The sequence below is a fragment of the Diorhabda carinulata genome, chromosome X (genome assembly GCF_026250575.1).
Source record: "Diorhabda carinulata isolate Delta chromosome X, icDioCari1.1, whole genome shotgun sequence".
In the NCBI taxonomy this organism is placed as follows: Eukaryota; Metazoa; Arthropoda; class Insecta; order Coleoptera; family Chrysomelidae; genus Diorhabda; species Diorhabda carinulata.
Window position 1 is genome coordinate 9,745,036 of NC_079472.1, and position 19,672 is coordinate 9,764,707.

General features: G+C 30.5%; 1 protein-coding gene across 11 annotated transcripts in view; it reads right to left on the reverse strand.

The window, feature by feature from the left end:
- The window catches only part of LOC130901877 (calcium/calmodulin-dependent protein kinase type II alpha chain), a 172,215-nt gene that overhangs the window by 76,776 nt on the left and 75,767 nt on the right, over nt 1-19,672 (reverse strand). For all 11 annotated transcript variants that reach the window (XM_057813533.1, XM_057813530.1, XM_057813525.1 and 8 more), the window contains exon 10: nt 7,773-7,862. In XM_057813533.1, coding sequence (XP_057669516.1) covers nt 7,773-7,862 — 90 coding nt within the window. The remainder of the gene's footprint in view (nt 1-7,772; nt 7,863-19,672) is intronic.

Sequence of the window (19,672 nt, forward strand, 5' to 3'; positions counted from 1 at the left end):
GCTATTCTCCAAACTAAAAGTAATTTTATTTAAATTTCTCTGTCCCTTTTTGAATTATAATCTCACAAAAAAGCAAATGCGGTACTCGATATCACAATTCGCCTTTTCATGTGGCTTTTTAATGCTACAAAATTCATTGTGCAACCTCACAATATCATACTGGTAATAAATTGAGAATTCTAAAACAAAAATGAGAAGAAAATACTACCGATTTAATTTCAACAGTGATTTTTATATATAGGGTCGGGTAAAGTGGGCTCAAAAATTTTTGCACATTTTGTATACTATCTGAAGGTGTTTTGTAGATTTTTTGTTTTTGTTACATTTATTGAGATATTACGTCATCGAGTTATATTTTAAGTGCCTCACCCTGTATTTATAATTTTTTTGTGTAGATATGATATTGATGAATTTATTGACACCAGGTTTATTATTTCATTGACTTGACGGATACCGTATTCCATATAATTAACGTAGTATGCCGAAAAATATTCATCCATTTTGATGTTTGTTCAAATCACATTTATTTCAAATTTTTTCATTGTAAAAAAGGACAACGAATAACACAAATATTTGAAATTAATACATTATTGATCATTTCGGAACTAAATGAACGTGACAGAATCACTTAATGGATGATTGTGGGTTTTTGAAAAACAAAGAGATCTTTACAATTTAAGAGAAGTCGCGGGTTTATTTAGTGTTACATATCTTGACAGATTTTTTAATATTTTAAAGTCTATAGTGTCTCAAAATATGAGGAAATTTATTGGAACTGGCAGTGTAAGGAATAGTTGTTGGAGAAAAAGAAGATACACGAATAAAGATAATGAACTAAACTAAACTAAACTAAAAGTTTAATATCTAACCACATTACAAGTAATGTGAAATAATGACTGATATTCTTTCTCATAAAGTGCTATTACATCAAGCCATAAACGAAAATGATCCTGCTGAAAGACTACAGTTTTGCGAAGCAATTATAAATGAAATTTATGTGAATTATCTTTATAAGTAACATTGTTATTCGAATTTGTAAATCGGCATAATTGCGGTATTGGTTAGGATATGTTAGGTATTGGTCTAAGGATAATCTGTATTTGATTCATACATAATATCCACAAAAGCTTAACGGTTATAGTTAATAGTTAGAGGAATAATGATTGGACCCTTTTTTATGAGAAATATTAAATGGTGATAGATATTTGTTACCTAACAATATTAATCATTTACAATTATCAGAGCGGAGGTACGAACCAACATCTGAAATGATTCGTTGGCAGATTAGGATATTGTCATGCAGCTGAATAATAATAATAATGATAATTGATATTATCAACGATTGAGATTGAACAGATGTGGCATAGTGAAAATGTGGAAATAATCCCAGTTATTATGTCAGCCACCGGCGTCGTGCCCAAGACCCTGCACGATAGCAACGCCAAACTGAGATTACCAAAAAACACCATCGCCGATACCCAGAAGACTGTAACATTGAATATTTTCCAAGCAGTGCGCAAGTGAAGGGAGTCTAATCCTTTTGATACTTTATATCACTTTATATCAGGGATAGGTAAATAATACCAGCTCTTAGCTGAGTAGTGCATAAGTCTTCCGCATAATAATAACAATAAATTGAGGGAATATTGAATGCAAACATCCTTCTTTTTTAAGATATACTTTTATAATATTAACTTTAATATAATTTTGGAAGTGAAGTTTAGTATTTTAGAACATCTGTTAAACACATTTTCAACCTTTTTAAAGAATATATTTTGGTAATACCTAAAAAATGAAAAAAAAAGGTTCTTTGAGCCACAGTTATAAAATCGATAATATAAACCCAAAATATATCAATCATTCATGTAGTAGGTAGTTAGTTCCTTCCGATACTTAACATTGTAAGGACATACCTCCGAAACTCGAATAGAAATAAAATAGTCTTCCAATTAATGAGTTGTTAGTTTTTTCATAAATACACCGTTACCTAATCCATAATCTCAACATATTATTTTTTATCAAATATCTAAATATTTTACCTCCCCATTGAAATAATGTCGAACTATAATTTGTCAGAGACTAAATCTGGTATCAGTAAATTCCAAAATTTCATATCTACTCAAAAAACAATATTAGGGACAATTTTTCATAAAAGTCATCATTAAACCAACCTTGTAAAATTAATCAATTCATTCAGTTAAATACCTCATCCTCACATCTTTATAAACCATATGAAAATTTTAATCAGCACGAAATCGATCTGCCATAAACAAATCTATCAAGCTTACAATGAAAATAGGAAAGCAATAACGATATTTATAAAAAATAAATTCATAAGAAGAACTGAAAACTAAATAGAACAAACTTTGAACGAAAACACAATAAGTCAAAAAACAATTTCATACATCTACTATTCTGACTACTATTGCAGTTTTCAAGGAACTAATCTTAAAGCAAGTAATCTAACGGTTCAAAGAAAATTTATGGGTATTCCAAATCTGAAACTCTAAATAAGACGTTTCAAACCCTTTGCCCTGAGTTCTGTTGGCCGGTATGCATAGAGTGTAAAACAATTTATGTCGGCTCTTATTTATTTTGTACTTTTGAAAAGATCATCGATTTGTACTCAGTAGTGTCTAAGTATTTTATTAATTTTTATTGGGAATCAAATTCTGCGTCAGTATGGATTAAGCTTAAGCCATACAAAGAACTACGTATGGATATGCATAAAGTATATTTTTCTGCGTGCGTTTACATAGTAACTGAAATTTTTGTCGAAGTAAACGTATGTATTGTCGAAACATTTTTTCCATTCCGATTGACGTATCTCTAAAACATGTGATTTGAACACCTCAACCGATTCTTTATGTGTTGAAAAACTTTCACAATTTATTGTTGATCTATGAGAATAGGAAGAAATCAGACTTCTGCGATTGGTTTCCCTGATTATTCCACACTTCTGGCATGCAAATGCTGGTTTACTATTCAGAATTGACCGTTCTCTGCTGCTCTAATGAAAAGTTGGCGACATATCTAGTTGTTCCGAAAAAACCAGGCGACAATTCGCTTCAAAGTGCTTCGTGTGCGAACAACTTTAGTTGGATTTAGCTCGTCTTGAACGGCCCATACAGTCGATTTTTACTTAGTTTTTCCTTGATTCATCGCCTACTACGATCTTATAGACGTTTTTTTAAGTACTGCCATTGCATTTTTTATGAATTTCTTTGCACTAATAGAACGAGCTTTTTTTGATTAGATTAGGTTTTGAGCGATTATCAAATAATGCAGTATCCAACGCGAACAGTCAAACATATGCCAGTGGAACTAATGCCCAAGTATGCCTCAATCTCACGATATCTCACATGACGATCGGTCAATATCAGATTACACACAGCATCGATGTTTTCTGGCAAAACAGCAGTTTTGGGACGACCTTCACGAAATTCATCTTGTAGCGAAGTGTGACCACGATTTAATATCCAAAAAATCAATCACGAAACTTCTTAAGTCTTGGAGAACCAGAGTGTCGCCGTTCCATCGATTGTTGCTTTGTTTCTGGATCGTAGAAGTGTACCCAAGTCTTATCTATAGTAACAATTCGGTTTAAGAAGTCTTTTTCAAATCGAGCACAGATCGAACGCTATGCTTCTACCCTTGCACGCTTTTGGTCAACATTCAAACATTTGCGGATCCATTATGCAGCAATTTTTCTCATGTCCAAATTGACGTGAATGATATGATGAACGCGTTCGTATGAAAAATTCAGTGCTTCAGATATTCGTTTTAGCCCAACTCGACGGACTGATAAAATCATGTCATGAACTGCATCGGTATTTTCGGGGACTGATACAGAAACTGGCCTTCCCGATCGGTCATCATCTTCAATGGAAAATTTACCTCTTTTGAAATTTGCAGTCTAATTTTTCACGATCGCATACGAAGGACATAGATCACCAAGGGTATTAAGCATATCATCGTAAATCTGCTTACCTCTTAACCCTTTTAAATACAGGTTCTTGCTGATGACTCGATACTCCAATTTTTCGATTTTCACAATTTCGGCGGACATCTTTTTTCTTTTAATTTATTGCGTAACTCTGGTTTACTTTTTTAACGTCGTCAAACTTTACACTGACACTTCTAATAAGTTATTGTTCGTTGCTATGGTAACGCAATATTTTGGAAGGAAGAGAGCTAAAATTGTGATTGTGAATATTTATAAAAATAAAATGAAGGAAAATGATGTCAAGACTGTTGATACGTTATTTCCAAAACAGAAGTATGTTCTTCAAGTGTCTACCGAATCGAATGTGAGTACAAAGCTAATCATTCAGTGGCCGATCCAAAAAAGTATCCATCAAGGAAACAATTTCCATTCAATTGAATTGATGATTTCTACAAAAGTGCTATTCTGTCTGTACTTGTCGGATTTTAAAAAATCAACATTTTATATTGAAAGAAATTGGATTGCAATACAAAAAACAGGAAGGAGGAAGGAAGGCGAGAATACCTTAGAAAAATAAGAAATTTTGCAAAGTAATCCAAACCTCACGTTTACATTGTGATCACTATGCGTGAATATTATGTTTTGGGTTATTATTTTTCTTCTATAAATAGACTTTAGAATGAATGTTCAGTAAATGAAACAAAGTATTAACATATGACAGTATATCCTGATTTACGTGTACGAGTAAGTACTTCGATATTATCAAATCACTGAGATCTTAGCAGGTTTGGAAGGAGGATATTTTTATGCACCTAAAATGTGTGCAGAAACGTTATCATGACTTGAAAAATGCATTTAATTAAATTAATACTATTAATCCGTTAAGTGTTTAGAATATAATATATGCGAAAATCATAGATACATTTAATACTTTTATTAATATATTTATCTATACTTTTATTAATATATTCATGAAAACAAAAATCAGTTGTATTAACTTTTAAAATTAAGGGTAACTGGATGCTCACACAATAATGATACAACAAAATTTCTGTGGAGGTTTCATTCTTGGGTATGAATTTGTCCCCTTCCCAATAATTTTTTTTACACTTTGAAAGATGTCTTTGCTTCTGAGTTTCTGGGAAGAAGGGAGGCACGATTTTGTTGAAATACCATAAATGACTGGACTATAGTGTTGGTGTAGAGTTAAAACTTTATCACTAGGTTTATGTTTTCCTAGTGCTAGGCAGTAAATAATTTGAATAGATAATAATAAAATAAAATTAATCATAATAAATGATCTTTTCCGGATTCTATATGTGTTATACTAGAAAAGAAACATCAGCTGTTTAAGACTCGAATATTTTGTTGTACAAGATCTCATTTAATGATAGATAGCAGATAATATAAACTTTTTTTAAGAAATCTTTCGTCCACCAATATTCTTAAGATAATTGTATTCCTTAATAGGATGCGATTAACTTATTTTTGATAATGGCAATATACATTGTATATTCTGTTTTTGATAATACGAATATAGGCATAAGAATCAAACTGTGGGCATATATGTGACATTTTAAATGGATATTTTTACCCGTCATCGTATGGAATCGATGTAAATACTATCAGCATATGGATGATCTAAAACTTTACATGTAAATCTACATAAACCAGTGGTATGTGGATGAATGGTAACAATACAGGGTCTATCATATTCGTTGTGAAAGGGAAATTTTTCATGAAAAAGGATTAAATTGATGATTTGTTAAATTGAATTTAGTTGATTTCAATCGTTGCATATAAACAACTAAATTCAACAGTTTTTACTATTTGTAGTTAGACAGTGATAATGAGAAACTTTTTTGTAATATTGAGGAACACATTTTATTACAAGAATTGAAAATTGTATGTATAATTTCTGATACTGACGGTTTTCAATATTTTTTTAATAAATGTTCAATTTTAATATCTATTCAAGGTTTTTACTACATTTTTGTGAATTGTTTCAGCTTAAATAGGGTGTTTTATTAATAATTGGAAACATTTTATCTACTGCATTTTAAATTCAAAATAATAAGACCTAACCAAACCTAAACATCTTAAAATATAAATTATTTTGAAACCATTTCGGGTATCTTTATCATATTTGACTTAGAGTGCAGGACTGCGCTATTATAGTATGTATACAACTTTTCCAACTGCAATTAGATGCAACTAAATGGGGCATAGGGTTGAGGAAAGATTTACCAATCAGATACCCCTATTCTACAACAATGGTTGTACCTAGAAACGTTTATATAATATAGTATAGTAAGTGGTTCTAATCTTGTAGAAGCTGTTTTCATAAGAAGTAATCAAAAACTCAATTCGTTAAAGCGAGTGTAAATGCCAAGTAAAAAACGTAAAATATTGTTGATAAAACTTTAACATTCAATAGAGCACAATAGTCTATGCGGACTATTGATGTAAGAATATCAAGCCACAGAGTGATGAACCAATGTTTGAAAATTTCTAGGCTCATAGTCATTGCACGTGTGTGTAGAATGAAATGTTATATATTGTTGAGTTCTGTTGTATTATGTTGGATAATATACCTTTTTTTTAACATTTGGAAATGAAATGCAGCAAAGTAGTAATAAGATTGCATGTGTCAGTAAAAATATTATCAATACGAATTTATAGATTAGAAACAACACTAAAGGCAAGGGAGAGATTTATATTACGAATCTCGCTCAGAGATAGGATTTATAACGAGAAACCATAAAACTAGGTTAAAATGATAGTAGGTAGGTCATTTTAGAAGATAAGATAAAGAAACTGGACCATAAAGATCACAACATAGCGTCCAAAAGATACCAGAAAAAAAGTAAGGAGACCCCAGAAACGCTGGTTCTATTAAGAGAATAGCAGGCTAACACTGGATGCAAGCGATAGAATAATGTGGAAAACATTAGGAGAGACATATGTCCTGGCGTTGATGCATAACGTCTGCTGAGGATAAGAAGATAAATTGGGCCACCAAGACCCGCAAATAAACTCCTATTTATCGAGTTGTCACTGAAGAAGACGTTATGCTGAGAATAGAAAAAGATGTTGGGAAAATTTTATAATATGCATTTAATCATGATGGATATGAGTGGACTAAGACTGCTACATTAGAAATTATATCGAAAAAGCAGATTATCTAGATTACATTTACATCACAGTGACACAGTGTTATGCTTTCAATTTTTTTTTGTCTGCAGAAAATGGTTTGACAGTCATTATGTAGTGTATATATTTAAACACTTCAATAAAATTATTCATTTTCGTCCAAGTAGGAAAATAGTTCCATAATAATAGACACCTACTTTTTTAAACAACGTACTGTAATTCGGTAAAAGACAACATTTTGGCTAAGTGATTTCAAATATTGTGAAATCAAGATTCGACAGTTGAAATGCTTGCAATTATTAATAAAACACCTTGTATATTTAACACTAATAAATTTATATAGGCTCATTCTTATTTCTTAACAATTTTCATAATAATTGTTCTTAGATGACATGACCCAACGACACTTTTCAAAAAATTATTGTCGTCTAAGAAACACCAACACAAAAGCTGAAACTGATACAATTTTTTAATGGTAATCCTTGTAAAGGTAATCCTCAAATTATCATTTCATGAGAGAAAATGATTTATAACATGATAAAATTTGTGTCATTCTTATTGTGGACTAGAAAAATGTTAATAAATAATTCGTTTTCACAACAAATATTCTAAATCGCATCAATTTATAGCAGCAAAAATAACAGACGTTTTATTTTATTAATGGAAAACTTACCTTTGATGTCGTCGTCTTCCAAAGTTGTAGAGCTGTCTGTTGATTCTTTCACTTGAGATCCTTCTCCCTTCTTCACGATTATACTCCTACCTAGAAATTGATTGTTCACATTAATTAATGTCGCTAATTCTGACGAAAACACAAATCCAAAAATTTCAAAAAAACAAGCCAATGCAGTTTATTGAAAATGAAAAAAAAATCGCGCAGCGTGATAAAATGCCTAAAAAGTTTTTTGGGATTATCTACTTATGAATATTACATGGAAGAAAGTGAAACTTTAAATATAGGAAGACCGTCAGAGTTTTAAATTTTTACGTCTGGACAACCATCGAAGTCGAAGTTGGATAGTTACGCTGGGGACACACAGTCCGGGCGAAAAAGTGTACAGGTGTTCGCCCAAGTATTCTCTACTCATTCGGACTGCGCTTTAAACACACGACCCGAACAGTCACCCGGCGTCTATTCAAGACTGTCCCTTTTCAATCTTCCACAGTGTATTTAGAAACAACTTGTATTATTTGGTGATGTTTGAATAATAGTGTACGTGTATCGTTGTTTGTGAGTGTTGGACAATAAATTCCTTCACTCTTGGTGAGAGCATTAGACACTTATAAAGACAAAAACAATCGAGACAGTTGGAAGATGGTGTCCAAAATAGTTGTTGGTGTCTTGTCCTTCAATGTGTACCTTTATTTTCTGTAGAAGGTCATCAAATGACGCTACAGAAAACTAGTTGGAAAATTCATCATCTCCCAGTTGAAGAAATAATTAATAGATTGCGTCCTAAAGATGTCATTTTCCTAAAACAGGATGAACCCAAATATTTCTGAAGCATTTTATCTTCCTTCGGTAGCGAAGTAAACAAAGAATAGCTTACGTCTAGACAATTTCATATTTCCAAAAAAACTAACGTTGAAGTAAAATGAGAACCTAGCACAATTCAGACGTTTACCCACATCGTGTGTGCAAATTTCTTCTACAAAACCCAGACCTCACGTTCGCCCGCACCGTGGTCCCCGCTCTTAAGGCACAGTGGATAGCTGGCACCAGACAATATAGACTCAGAGCAACTACAACGATTGTAAAAAACGGTATGTGTTTGGTTCCTAGTGACTCCAGAATAAAAAATTCACTGGAATCGTGTTTGTAGTTATTTTTATCTGCGTCGTAGTCTGTATCTGGTTGCTAATCGTCACAACTTGGTTTAAATCTGAAATTTCATCTCATACATTTATTCTTGCTGAGCAATCTTACGTTTTTTCACTACGAATACAGTGCTGATTGAGAGATACTTTCATGTACCTGCAATTTTTATCTACAAATTATTGACCATTCTTTTACGTGGTTTATCTTTATTGGTTGGTACTTGGTGCCTCTATCATCCCATATATGTAAATGATTCTCACTAAAACTTTTTCGGCCTATTTGTTTTTACTAATTCTGACTAATTCATCTTACAGTTTTTGTCAGAGAAATCATGAAACTTTCTAATTAATACTTATTAGGCATTTTATTACTCTACAGATGAAATTCAAACAAACGTTAATAACAAATTGTGAAACCTCGGTAATTTCGAAATAGTCGGTATCAAAACGATTTTTAATATAACTCAGCGAATAATAAATGGAATGACCTAGTAAAAATAAGCTTTATATGATGTGTGGTGCCTGATATAACGAAGTTGTGATTTTAATATGTAACATGTATCGAAAAATAGGAAAAAAGCATGCACAAAACAATTCACATATTTATTGTTACCTTAGCCTAGAAAACTAAACATATAGTATATATAAACATTTAATACAATTTGAATTACTTCCATAAAGTACGAAAAAGTAGTAAACTGAAATATAAATGAGAATATCTGACTCTTTAAATAGAGAAATAGAGAATGTCATTAATGTAGAATGTTAACTAATTTTGAATTACATGATATTGACATTAGCACTGTTACTATACGTATTTTCCTAGCAAGTATCCATCTCCTGAAAATAGGTTTCTCAAAATAATCTCTATAAATGGATTTTGAGTCCTAAGTCCTAAGACGTTAATCTAGCTTGTTTTTATTATAACCGTAAACCGGAAAGATATTACGGAAGTTTAGCCGATTTACAGTTTCACCACTGTTTGTAACAATGGAAGGCTCTCATGGAGCGTTGCAGGGATGAAGAATAAGTATATAATGAAGATAATAAAATGTATGAAAACAGAATAAAATATACTACATCGTCTTTCTCATTATCTAATAACCACACTCGTAAAAGCAATTATTATGACACTTTCTCTTATAGTACTGAACCATCTATTGTTTATGATAGTTATGGATTTCATAATTGCAACAGAAAAGAAATCCAAGAAATTAAGAGTGAGATATAGTAGGTTAAACCAAGCAGAATTGTCTAAATACGCCTTTCCAAATGACCTCATGACCTGTGCATCTACCAAAGCATGTTCAGGAAATAACACCAATGTATGGGTACGAGTACTACATGAACAATCTGAAGATCAATCTTTAAAAGTATTATAGGCACATAAAAGAATGAAATGATCAGATGAAAATAACGTACAGTAGGAAAAATGGATAAAGTCGAAGCAGTGGAATATTTAGACCGTGAATGAACAAACGATGGGTGCATAAATCATAGTATCTCTTGTGCATATTAACGGTATCATCCACCTTCAAGGTCATTCAATGTCAAAAAAGAAATAAACAAGTGAACCAAAATGACGGTATATGGGAGAGTATGTTCTTAACAACGTATGAAAGTGAAAGCTGGTACTAACAAATAGTTCTTAGAAGAATGAGGGCAATAACACGAAAAACAGAATGAAAAACAAAGCCCTAAGGAAAAAAGTAAGTATGGAACTAATAGCTGAAAGCTAATATGGTTTGGCCACATGGTAGACAAATAAAAGGTCAGTTAAATCTATATTGAGAAAAAGGAAAAATATAGCACCATGCAATAATTATGGTAAATAATTTTGAAAAATGGGCCAAATTTATTCACCACTAGAAAAAATAGAAAATACTGAATAAACAAATCTAGTAAAAATAATTATATTATTATAATATCATGGTAATATTTACTTTCAATGCAAGAAATATTACTCATACTCATATAAGTTTATTGCTAAAGTGAAATTTTTACTATTTTTGCAAACAATTATTTACTGTTCCCAGATCAATATTTCACATAATAGAATTGACACGGAATGAAAGATGATAAAAATCGACATTCTAAAAGAGCGGTGAAATATTTCGACTATCATTTAGAGGAAGACATATTTTACAATAATACTTGTATTCGTAAAGTTCCTCTTAGAAAAATTCAAACTAAAACTGGTGTAGAGTGGATAACTTCTTCAACCTCCGGTTTCGAAAACCGATCGAAACGCAATTTGTAGATAATAAGCAACAACTTAGAATCTCAGCGTGATGCGTCTACGTAGTTCACTCTTTATATTAGTAATTCCATATACGAGGCTTCTACGTCTAATCATAATGTAAACACTACAAGGTGTGTTCTTCCCGAGAGCTCATTTTCGACTTGTTCTGCGCATCTCTCGAGAGCCAATGAGAATTCGCTACCAAATACAAAAATAGATTTAAAAAAATATAAACCGTTTTTCCGAAGTGAAGAAACTCATGTGAATGAAGTAGGAACTTTGATTCGATTGTTGCATATATCGGATGTGGAGATTTAGATTGAGTTAAATCTGACAAGTTAGTGGCTATCTGAAAATTTTTCAACAAGTTTCAAGATATTATTCTATCTCTGTGAAATAAATTTTCAAGGTTCCAGGGCTTATATGATATATCCAATATGGCATTAGTTCCTCGACTCTAAGTCTATTATATTTTTAATTATTGAATTAGCGACTGAAGGATGACAAATAGAGTGTAATGAGAAAGCTCAGGAAAAACAAAAAAATTATATAAATTTTAAGGGACCAGAAAACATATTTGTATTAGGATTTGAGAAAAAACTATCTTATATATTATTTTTACTACTCTTCTCATTTTTCTGACACCATGACACCGGTATATTATAAATCATTATTGATGTTACAAAACCAAAGAAGCTGTGAAATAATTACGCTAGAGCCACGTGCCTTACACTGGTAGATTTATTTTATGCCACAATGCAAACATCAATATAAAATCCTAAAAAGCATAATTATTTTTTGGTCAGAATACATCTCACAATTTTTATCGAAAAACTTTCATCTATAGATGAAAATACAAGACGACAGTGTTAACAAGAACAAAGAAGATTATCATGAATAGAACCAACTTTTATAAATGCTCTAAATTTTTGTTATTAAAACATTTAAGACCTATGAATTAAGACTGCGGAGGTGTGATTAGTGATTGGATTAACAAGTTTGTAGATATAAACCTAGTAGCCAAAAATTGATAAATCGGTATCTAAATCGACGTTAGCATGCACATCTTGTCAAGGCATAGGGAAAAGTTGATCCGAATATCTCAATATTCCCATAATCCATATGATCCTAATGTCAGAATCAACACTAAACCCCTCAGGTTCATTTTCCAGGGTCATTTTGAATCAATGTATTCCCAACACAATCTGAATTTCTAGAAAATTAACGTCAAAGAATCGTTGGAGACTGCAGATGTGTTCAAAAAAAGTAAACGCAATACATTTTAAGGAAAGAATACGTACGTTGATTTAAATTATATTCGATTGAACCATTGAAATGAGAGTCGACGTATGTCACAACTTTTTTAGGAAGATATTACTTCCACAATTATTTAGTGAGTGCTTTTTATTGAGACATGATGTATACCATTTCGTGGTTCGATTTAAAAAATTAAAATATGATGATATTGTTTACACACAGTCTAAAGATTGTACCTACAGGAAGCTTATTTTTTTTAATTTAACTGTATTTTGTCTATATTTAATATAATCTTTTTCAAATTAACCTATTTAGATCATGAATTTTTTCTCTATTATTACATCCCGTTCAGTTTTCTATCTAGGTAACAAATTATAAGCCGAAAAATGTGATAGAAAAAAAGTGAGGAAAGTTCATTATGAGGATATTTGAAATTTGATGCAGGATGCAGTGTTCTTACCACATTCTAGTTGCATCAAGGTGAAGAGTGAAGTGAGGTAGAGTGACGTGAACAAGTCCGCCACAACCAATAAAACAAAAGTTACTAACTACCTAATGCTCTATACTAAATTATAATGCATGGCAACTAGTGATAGATAGCATTGTAAAAGAGATAGGATACCTTCCTTAACAATTTTTCAGCATTTACAAATATTTCGTATACTGTCATAAATTCTTGGTAAATGATCTCATTTTAGACCTCTTTTAAATAAAAATTGGTTCTTAAAACAGATCAAAATCTTGACGGTTTTAACTGTTATATATCAATATCAAAATAGAGCGGAATGTCAAGATTTTTGTTTGTTTGAAATCCAACTTTAAATCAAAATAGACTTGAAATCAAGACAATTTATCTTCTTGGAAGTAATAAATTGAGGTAATTTCTATATAGTTAGATATATCCGATATGATGAAGTTGTTAATATATTATTTTAGTTCAATAGTTTCAATCCTAATATACAATTTACTATAACATATGAGTTTTCTTGACACCATTATTATTATTCATATTTAATCAAGCAGATGAAAAATAAACCGCCAAAAATTTCTGATCCTATATTGCATGAAAAGAATGACAGAGCACAAACTTTTTAAAACGAATTCTATATAACCTTTGCGACAACGACGTAAGAGTAGCAGCACACTACAATCCATTTTATTGACAGAAAAAATCAAAAATAGAACCACAGCTAGAAAATAATTTATGATATTCTTTGTTTAAATTGTAATAAAAATAGATTAGTCAATTTAAAAGCTCATCCATCAATCGGACTATAATCTTACAACAATGACAGCCAATTAAACCCTTACAGATGTTCACTTGCTAAGCGCATATTTTATGAAGGTCATTCTAAGGATTATAAATCCGCCAAAGTATTAACAACAAAAAATAACTACGAAAAAAGCCTATTTTTAGGAACAACATATATTGCTAGATGATTAGTGAATTAATATAAGAACTGAATTAAACAACCTTGGTGGAATGTGTACATATTTTTAAGATTTTGAAACTAATTTTAAAAAAATTCAACGTCATCTGTAACAACCTAATCCTGCATAACCTATAAAAATCAACTCCTTCTTTATAATGACCCAACTTAAAACAAAAACATTCAAAATGTTTTAAATCACATGGATAGATATTTAATATCCCTTAGTTTTATATTTTGAGGCTATGAATATTTTTCATCAGAATGTAAACTGAATAATGTATTCTGTCATTTTCAAATTTCGAAACACATTTTAAGGGAAATTTTTATATTGTGTCAAATATGACAGTATATAGTAGATGATTTCATCAAATTTGACCAGCACTGGGGCCATTTAAACTACACTCGAAAATTTGATTTTTCTTCCAAATTAGTACAACTTTTTTGGATATTCGTGAGATGCTGGGCGTCATATCTGAATTACTGTGTGTTTGTCAGCTGTTTACTCACAATGCAAAAAGTTTGACTATCTTGACTGTGGAAATAAAGTTGAGCGGCAAGTTAGCTTGAAATTTTATGTTCCCAATGAAATTACACCTACGGAATGAAAATGTTGATTGTGTTTTGAGGAGTTCACTTTGAGTAGACAAAGCATTCGGTGAAGGTCATGAAGTCAAGGGGTAGCAGAAACTATCAACATTACAAAACGATTCAACATATTCAAAAGGTAGCAGAAAAGATACTTAACAATGCAGCTGAGGACATGGTGTGAGTTGATGAATATGAAATCTAAGCTGCCCAAAAAAACAAAAAGAAAACACGTCAAAGTGAAAAGTCACATTCCAGCATGATTGTACTGATTTTTCGGCCAAACACGAAAATAGAGTCATTGTTCACGTATTCGACAGATTTGTCTTCCTGTGACCGTTTCCTCCTTTCAAAACTCAAAAATACGCGCAATAATTTAATCGAACTCATAAAAAGTCATTCGCACAAAGTACTGAACATCATTTCAGTTGAGGTTTACAACAAGTGTATGGAAAATTGACAAAGTATTGGTAGGCTGCGTATGAGAAATTTCTCATTTAATTATGGCCATATTGAAATATTTATAAGAATAGAAAGAATGACTTTTAGGAAATTAGACAGTAGCTATTACTAACTTCAACTTTGATAGACAATCACAAAATTGATTGCAATATAAATGAGTATATTGACACGACACGTAGCTTGCTTCTCTGATATTAAAATTGAAATAAGTACTGAAGAAAATAATATTTTTTACGTAAGACTTTTTTCATTTAGTTGAAAAAAAATATTACTTTGGTAAATTAATATCAAATTAGTATCAGTAACAGTAATCAATTCGCTATATTTGCAAATATTTGTATAAGCTGAAGAGAGTATATATCATTTAGAGTTATGCAAAAATATGAGCTTGACGCTTTCGACACATGTTACCGCGTTGTATAGAGAAGATGTTCAACCTGTTAACGCGATTTTTACACTTAGAAAACGGGTGAGCAATTGAATAATAAACCACTATTAAACAGACATTACATCATTTCAGAGATCAACCATTTATGCAGCATGTACAAAAACTCGATGTTAAAAATTAAGGGAACTAGTAGAGGACATGAGAATACGTTAACTTAATCCCGAGGCGTCTATACCTTTTCAGGTGTTAGGCTGGGATAAGAATGTTTACAATTCGAAAAATTTATGTACCCATAACTCCGAAGCAAAGTTTATTATCATCTTACACTCTGCATACAACTTGTACTTCACATTTCCCATAAATTAATGATATTATCGTTAAGAAAGGTATTTGCTGGATATCAAATATAATGCGTATTCGAAAATTAAAAATACTATTTGACGTATCACTTGATATATATGTATATATAAAATATATGACACTTTTAGGTAGAGGCAAGAAATATGTTTCAATGTGAATAGCTTTCGGCCATATATTAGAAACTGTTCATAGTTCAGCTGCTTGACAAAAATTTATAGCAAATGTGATATCGAGAAACATCTGGAAAATACTTTGCATATCTACCGCTAGAGTTCGATGAAACAGGAACGGAAAAATCCTTAAAAAAATTCGGCTTAGATAAGTTTTACTCTATCAATTCAAATGAAGAGTGAGAGAAAGTATAATTATACATTGAGAATTTCTATAGTTGTATCAATAAATATATCACCTACAAAATGAATATTAAAATGAAAGTTTCTTTAAACCACACTATATAATATTTTAGTAGTCATATCTCAAAAATAAGATCAAAATATTTATTGTTACATTGGAATTTACCTAAATTATTTGGGTGTTTTTTATTATTGACATATCTCTTTTCTATATTTGTGAAATTCTCTTTTTCTTGTATTTGATTTCAAAAAAAACTAAATTTTTATATAATTGAATGTATATTTTTATGAAAAATCGTGGTTTGTTGATAAAGTTTTATTCTTTCATTGTATTGCTAAATACTGAAATGTCTATCCAATGTAAACAGCGTCACAATCAATACAAGGTAGTTATTTTTCATTTTTATTATAATATAATAATGAAATTATTTATTTTGTTGTTGAGTGTTTTAGATTTAACTTTATTGAAATATTTCAATAATGTATTTTGGTCTTCCTGACTGCCTTTTGATGTTTGGATTCTGTTTTGTTCCTTAATTGATTATAGAATTAGTTTATTCTTATCTTAAAAATGTTATTGATAATTTCTTCCAGACAATTATGTTCTCCCATGGCAGTCTTTGTTTTTTAATAGCTGTGCATCTATATTCATGATCTGATAGCACTATCAGGCAAACTAATAATCTTTTTTATGACATAGGGATGATATGAATTGAACTTTAAATATCGTGAAAACCTAACTGGCTTTAAATATCATCCTGTATTTTTTTGTTATTATTAATTACGTATAATGTAACATCAAGACAATTAATTTTATTTTTTTAATCAAAATCGGTTTTGTATTGAAATTTTTATAAGAATTGAATTTGTGTCTCGTGTTTTCAATTTCATTTTTTGGTACAGCAGTACTGCAGTCATCTCCATACCGGAAAAAATTTGGAATATATATGGGTGATTCCGTTCTAACTGTGATTTTTTGTATTCAAAATTTCAAGATTTTAAAATTTAACTTTTCTAACTTTTTTATGCATATTATTCATCTATTTTACTGTAAAAATAAAACTCTAAGAGGAATTTACTACAACTTCAAAGTATCACGAGCAAGACACAAATGTCGGATTTTGAGTTCCACGGTACTGACATGGTAACTTAAGATATTAAACAACAAGTGCATCAATTTTCCTCAGTTTGATCATAAACATTAGAATTTATAAGGTAATTAGTTTAAATCATTTGTTACGACAAAAAAAATTAATAATTTATCGGTAAATTCTAGGAATGGACATGACACGGTACTGACATTCAAGTGATGTAGTATAAGTTTTCTTTTAGTGGCAAGTTATATTGTATAAAAATAATGTTTAAATATCTTAAGAATTATTCAATTAACACAAAATTTTTATTAATTGATTATTAATTAATGACTAGTACAAAAAAACAATACAGGACATTGAATATCACAGTTATAATGGAATCACCCATATGTTAAGTTTGCTGAAGACAGTTTCCTCAAGATCTCCTTGTGATGAGCAATGAAAATATCTAACTATGTATTTATTTAGTTAGATGTAGTAGAAGAAATAATTCTATAACAATTGTTGAAGATATACTAAGGAAAAATTGGTTCTAAATTGAAAATATACGGACTTACATCAAAACGAATTTATCGAAGCTATATAGAACTAATAGTATGAAGGCACCCATATCAAGTGTTATGGCACAAATAGTAATGGTAAATTATGAGAAAACTGTATTAGAACATTAGTATTCTATTCTCTTTCCATTATGTGTATGTCTGTATTTCTGCTGTACCAAGAAATCAAATTATAAATATAAAGAAAAAATTCTTATCATGAAAACTTCTTGTACTTTTCACATTCAATAAAATTTTTTGTAGGAGTAGGATTTTGATATTTCATTTATAATGATGTATTTAAGGTCTCTGTCAATTTTCAGCTCTATGCGAATTTTGCCTAAGTCAAATGTCTATTTTGACTGAACTACCAATAGAAATATTGTAACACGACTTGAAAAAGTAATTTGTATACGTTCTGCAAGAAAACTGTCTAAACTTAAACAAAAATGTATGTATGTGATATTTGTCGTTCCATATTTTTAATTCGATCACGCTATCTAGCGATAGACACAAAACTTATACTGAAGCCGTTTCAATTATGAGGTCGAGAGCTATTATTATTGAGAGATTTAAGAATATATTTTCAATATACATAAATAGTTAAAATTGTATCAACAAATTCATTATACTTCTATCTCCTTTTCCTTTTCAATTTAACAACGACAAATTATCAATCGAATCAATAAGAATCACCTTTAAACTTTGAAAATATGTTTTTTAATATAGCATTATATTTGTGTGTGGGTATATGTTCATGTGTGATGTATGTGTTGAAAGTGTTGTTGGCAAAAAAAAATTAAAATAATCCTTTCTATACATAAGGATACATCATATATCTATACGATTTCGATCATATAATACGAGTTCGAACGTAGAAAATTTTGCATGTATAACTTGAAAAAATATCTATATATGTCTAACATGCTTCAGTGCATCGACTAAATAAAAATAAACTAAATTCTCTAAGTACTATTTTTCAGGGACCTATACGCACTTTTTTGTATAAATATCAATTTTTATCGAATTAACTAATTACTTATTCAAACAAGCATTTTCGTATTCTTATGCGTAAATTTATTGTATAAATCCATTAGTATTGTCATTCAGACAAATGAAAAGGTAGAGGTATCGATTACGAACTATTGCAGAGAGAGTTTTTTATGTGAATAATTTCACAAGTGTCAAATCCACTCTCACCCAATACACGGCTAAAAGAATATACAGGAAATAGTCTACAGTCGATTGCAGATCTAGAGATATGAATATCTGGAAGTTATCGAAAATTTTTTTGAAAACGACATATCATCCTTATGAAGGCCGGTCGCTACGTAACGAAACTTAGAATATTAGAAAAGTACAATTTACAATTTTAGTCTAATTGAATCATAAAATGTTGAAGTGTTTGTAGTGTGGAATAAAACAAGAATCAAAAAGAGTTAGATGAAGTAAAACAAAACACGCCAGTGTATGATGTTAACACAACAAAAGGAGACTTAATTAAAAAAGTAAAGGCGAGGAAGGAAAGAAGAACGGTTTAATGATGTATACAAGGCATCCCTTAATGACAAAAATAATAAGAATCAAATATAGAGCTTAACAATCAGAAACTACTAAGAAAAAACTTTCAATACGAATCTTCGTAATAAAAAAGAGGAAACAACTAGAAAATACTTAGATCAAATGAAAGATCACTGTGACAATAAATAGAGTAAGAATTTTTAGAGACAAGTGAAGAAATCAAATTGTAGAGACGAGAAGGAACGAACTGAAAAACGATGAAAGTACCGGAGAAAACGGAATCCCCTCAGAAATAATCAGATATAGTGAGTAAAAATTACAACCAAAATATACACCCTGTAACACATAAAAAGAAAATGGCAAATATATGGTCGAAGCCACTAATATGCCCAATTGATAGAAAAGACAACATAGAGAATACCAGGGAGAATACTCGCAAAAACATTATTTATTGGATAAATTTATAGTGGGTAAAACTCTGTTTATTATTAAATTAGAAATAGTAATAGAAATTACGAAAA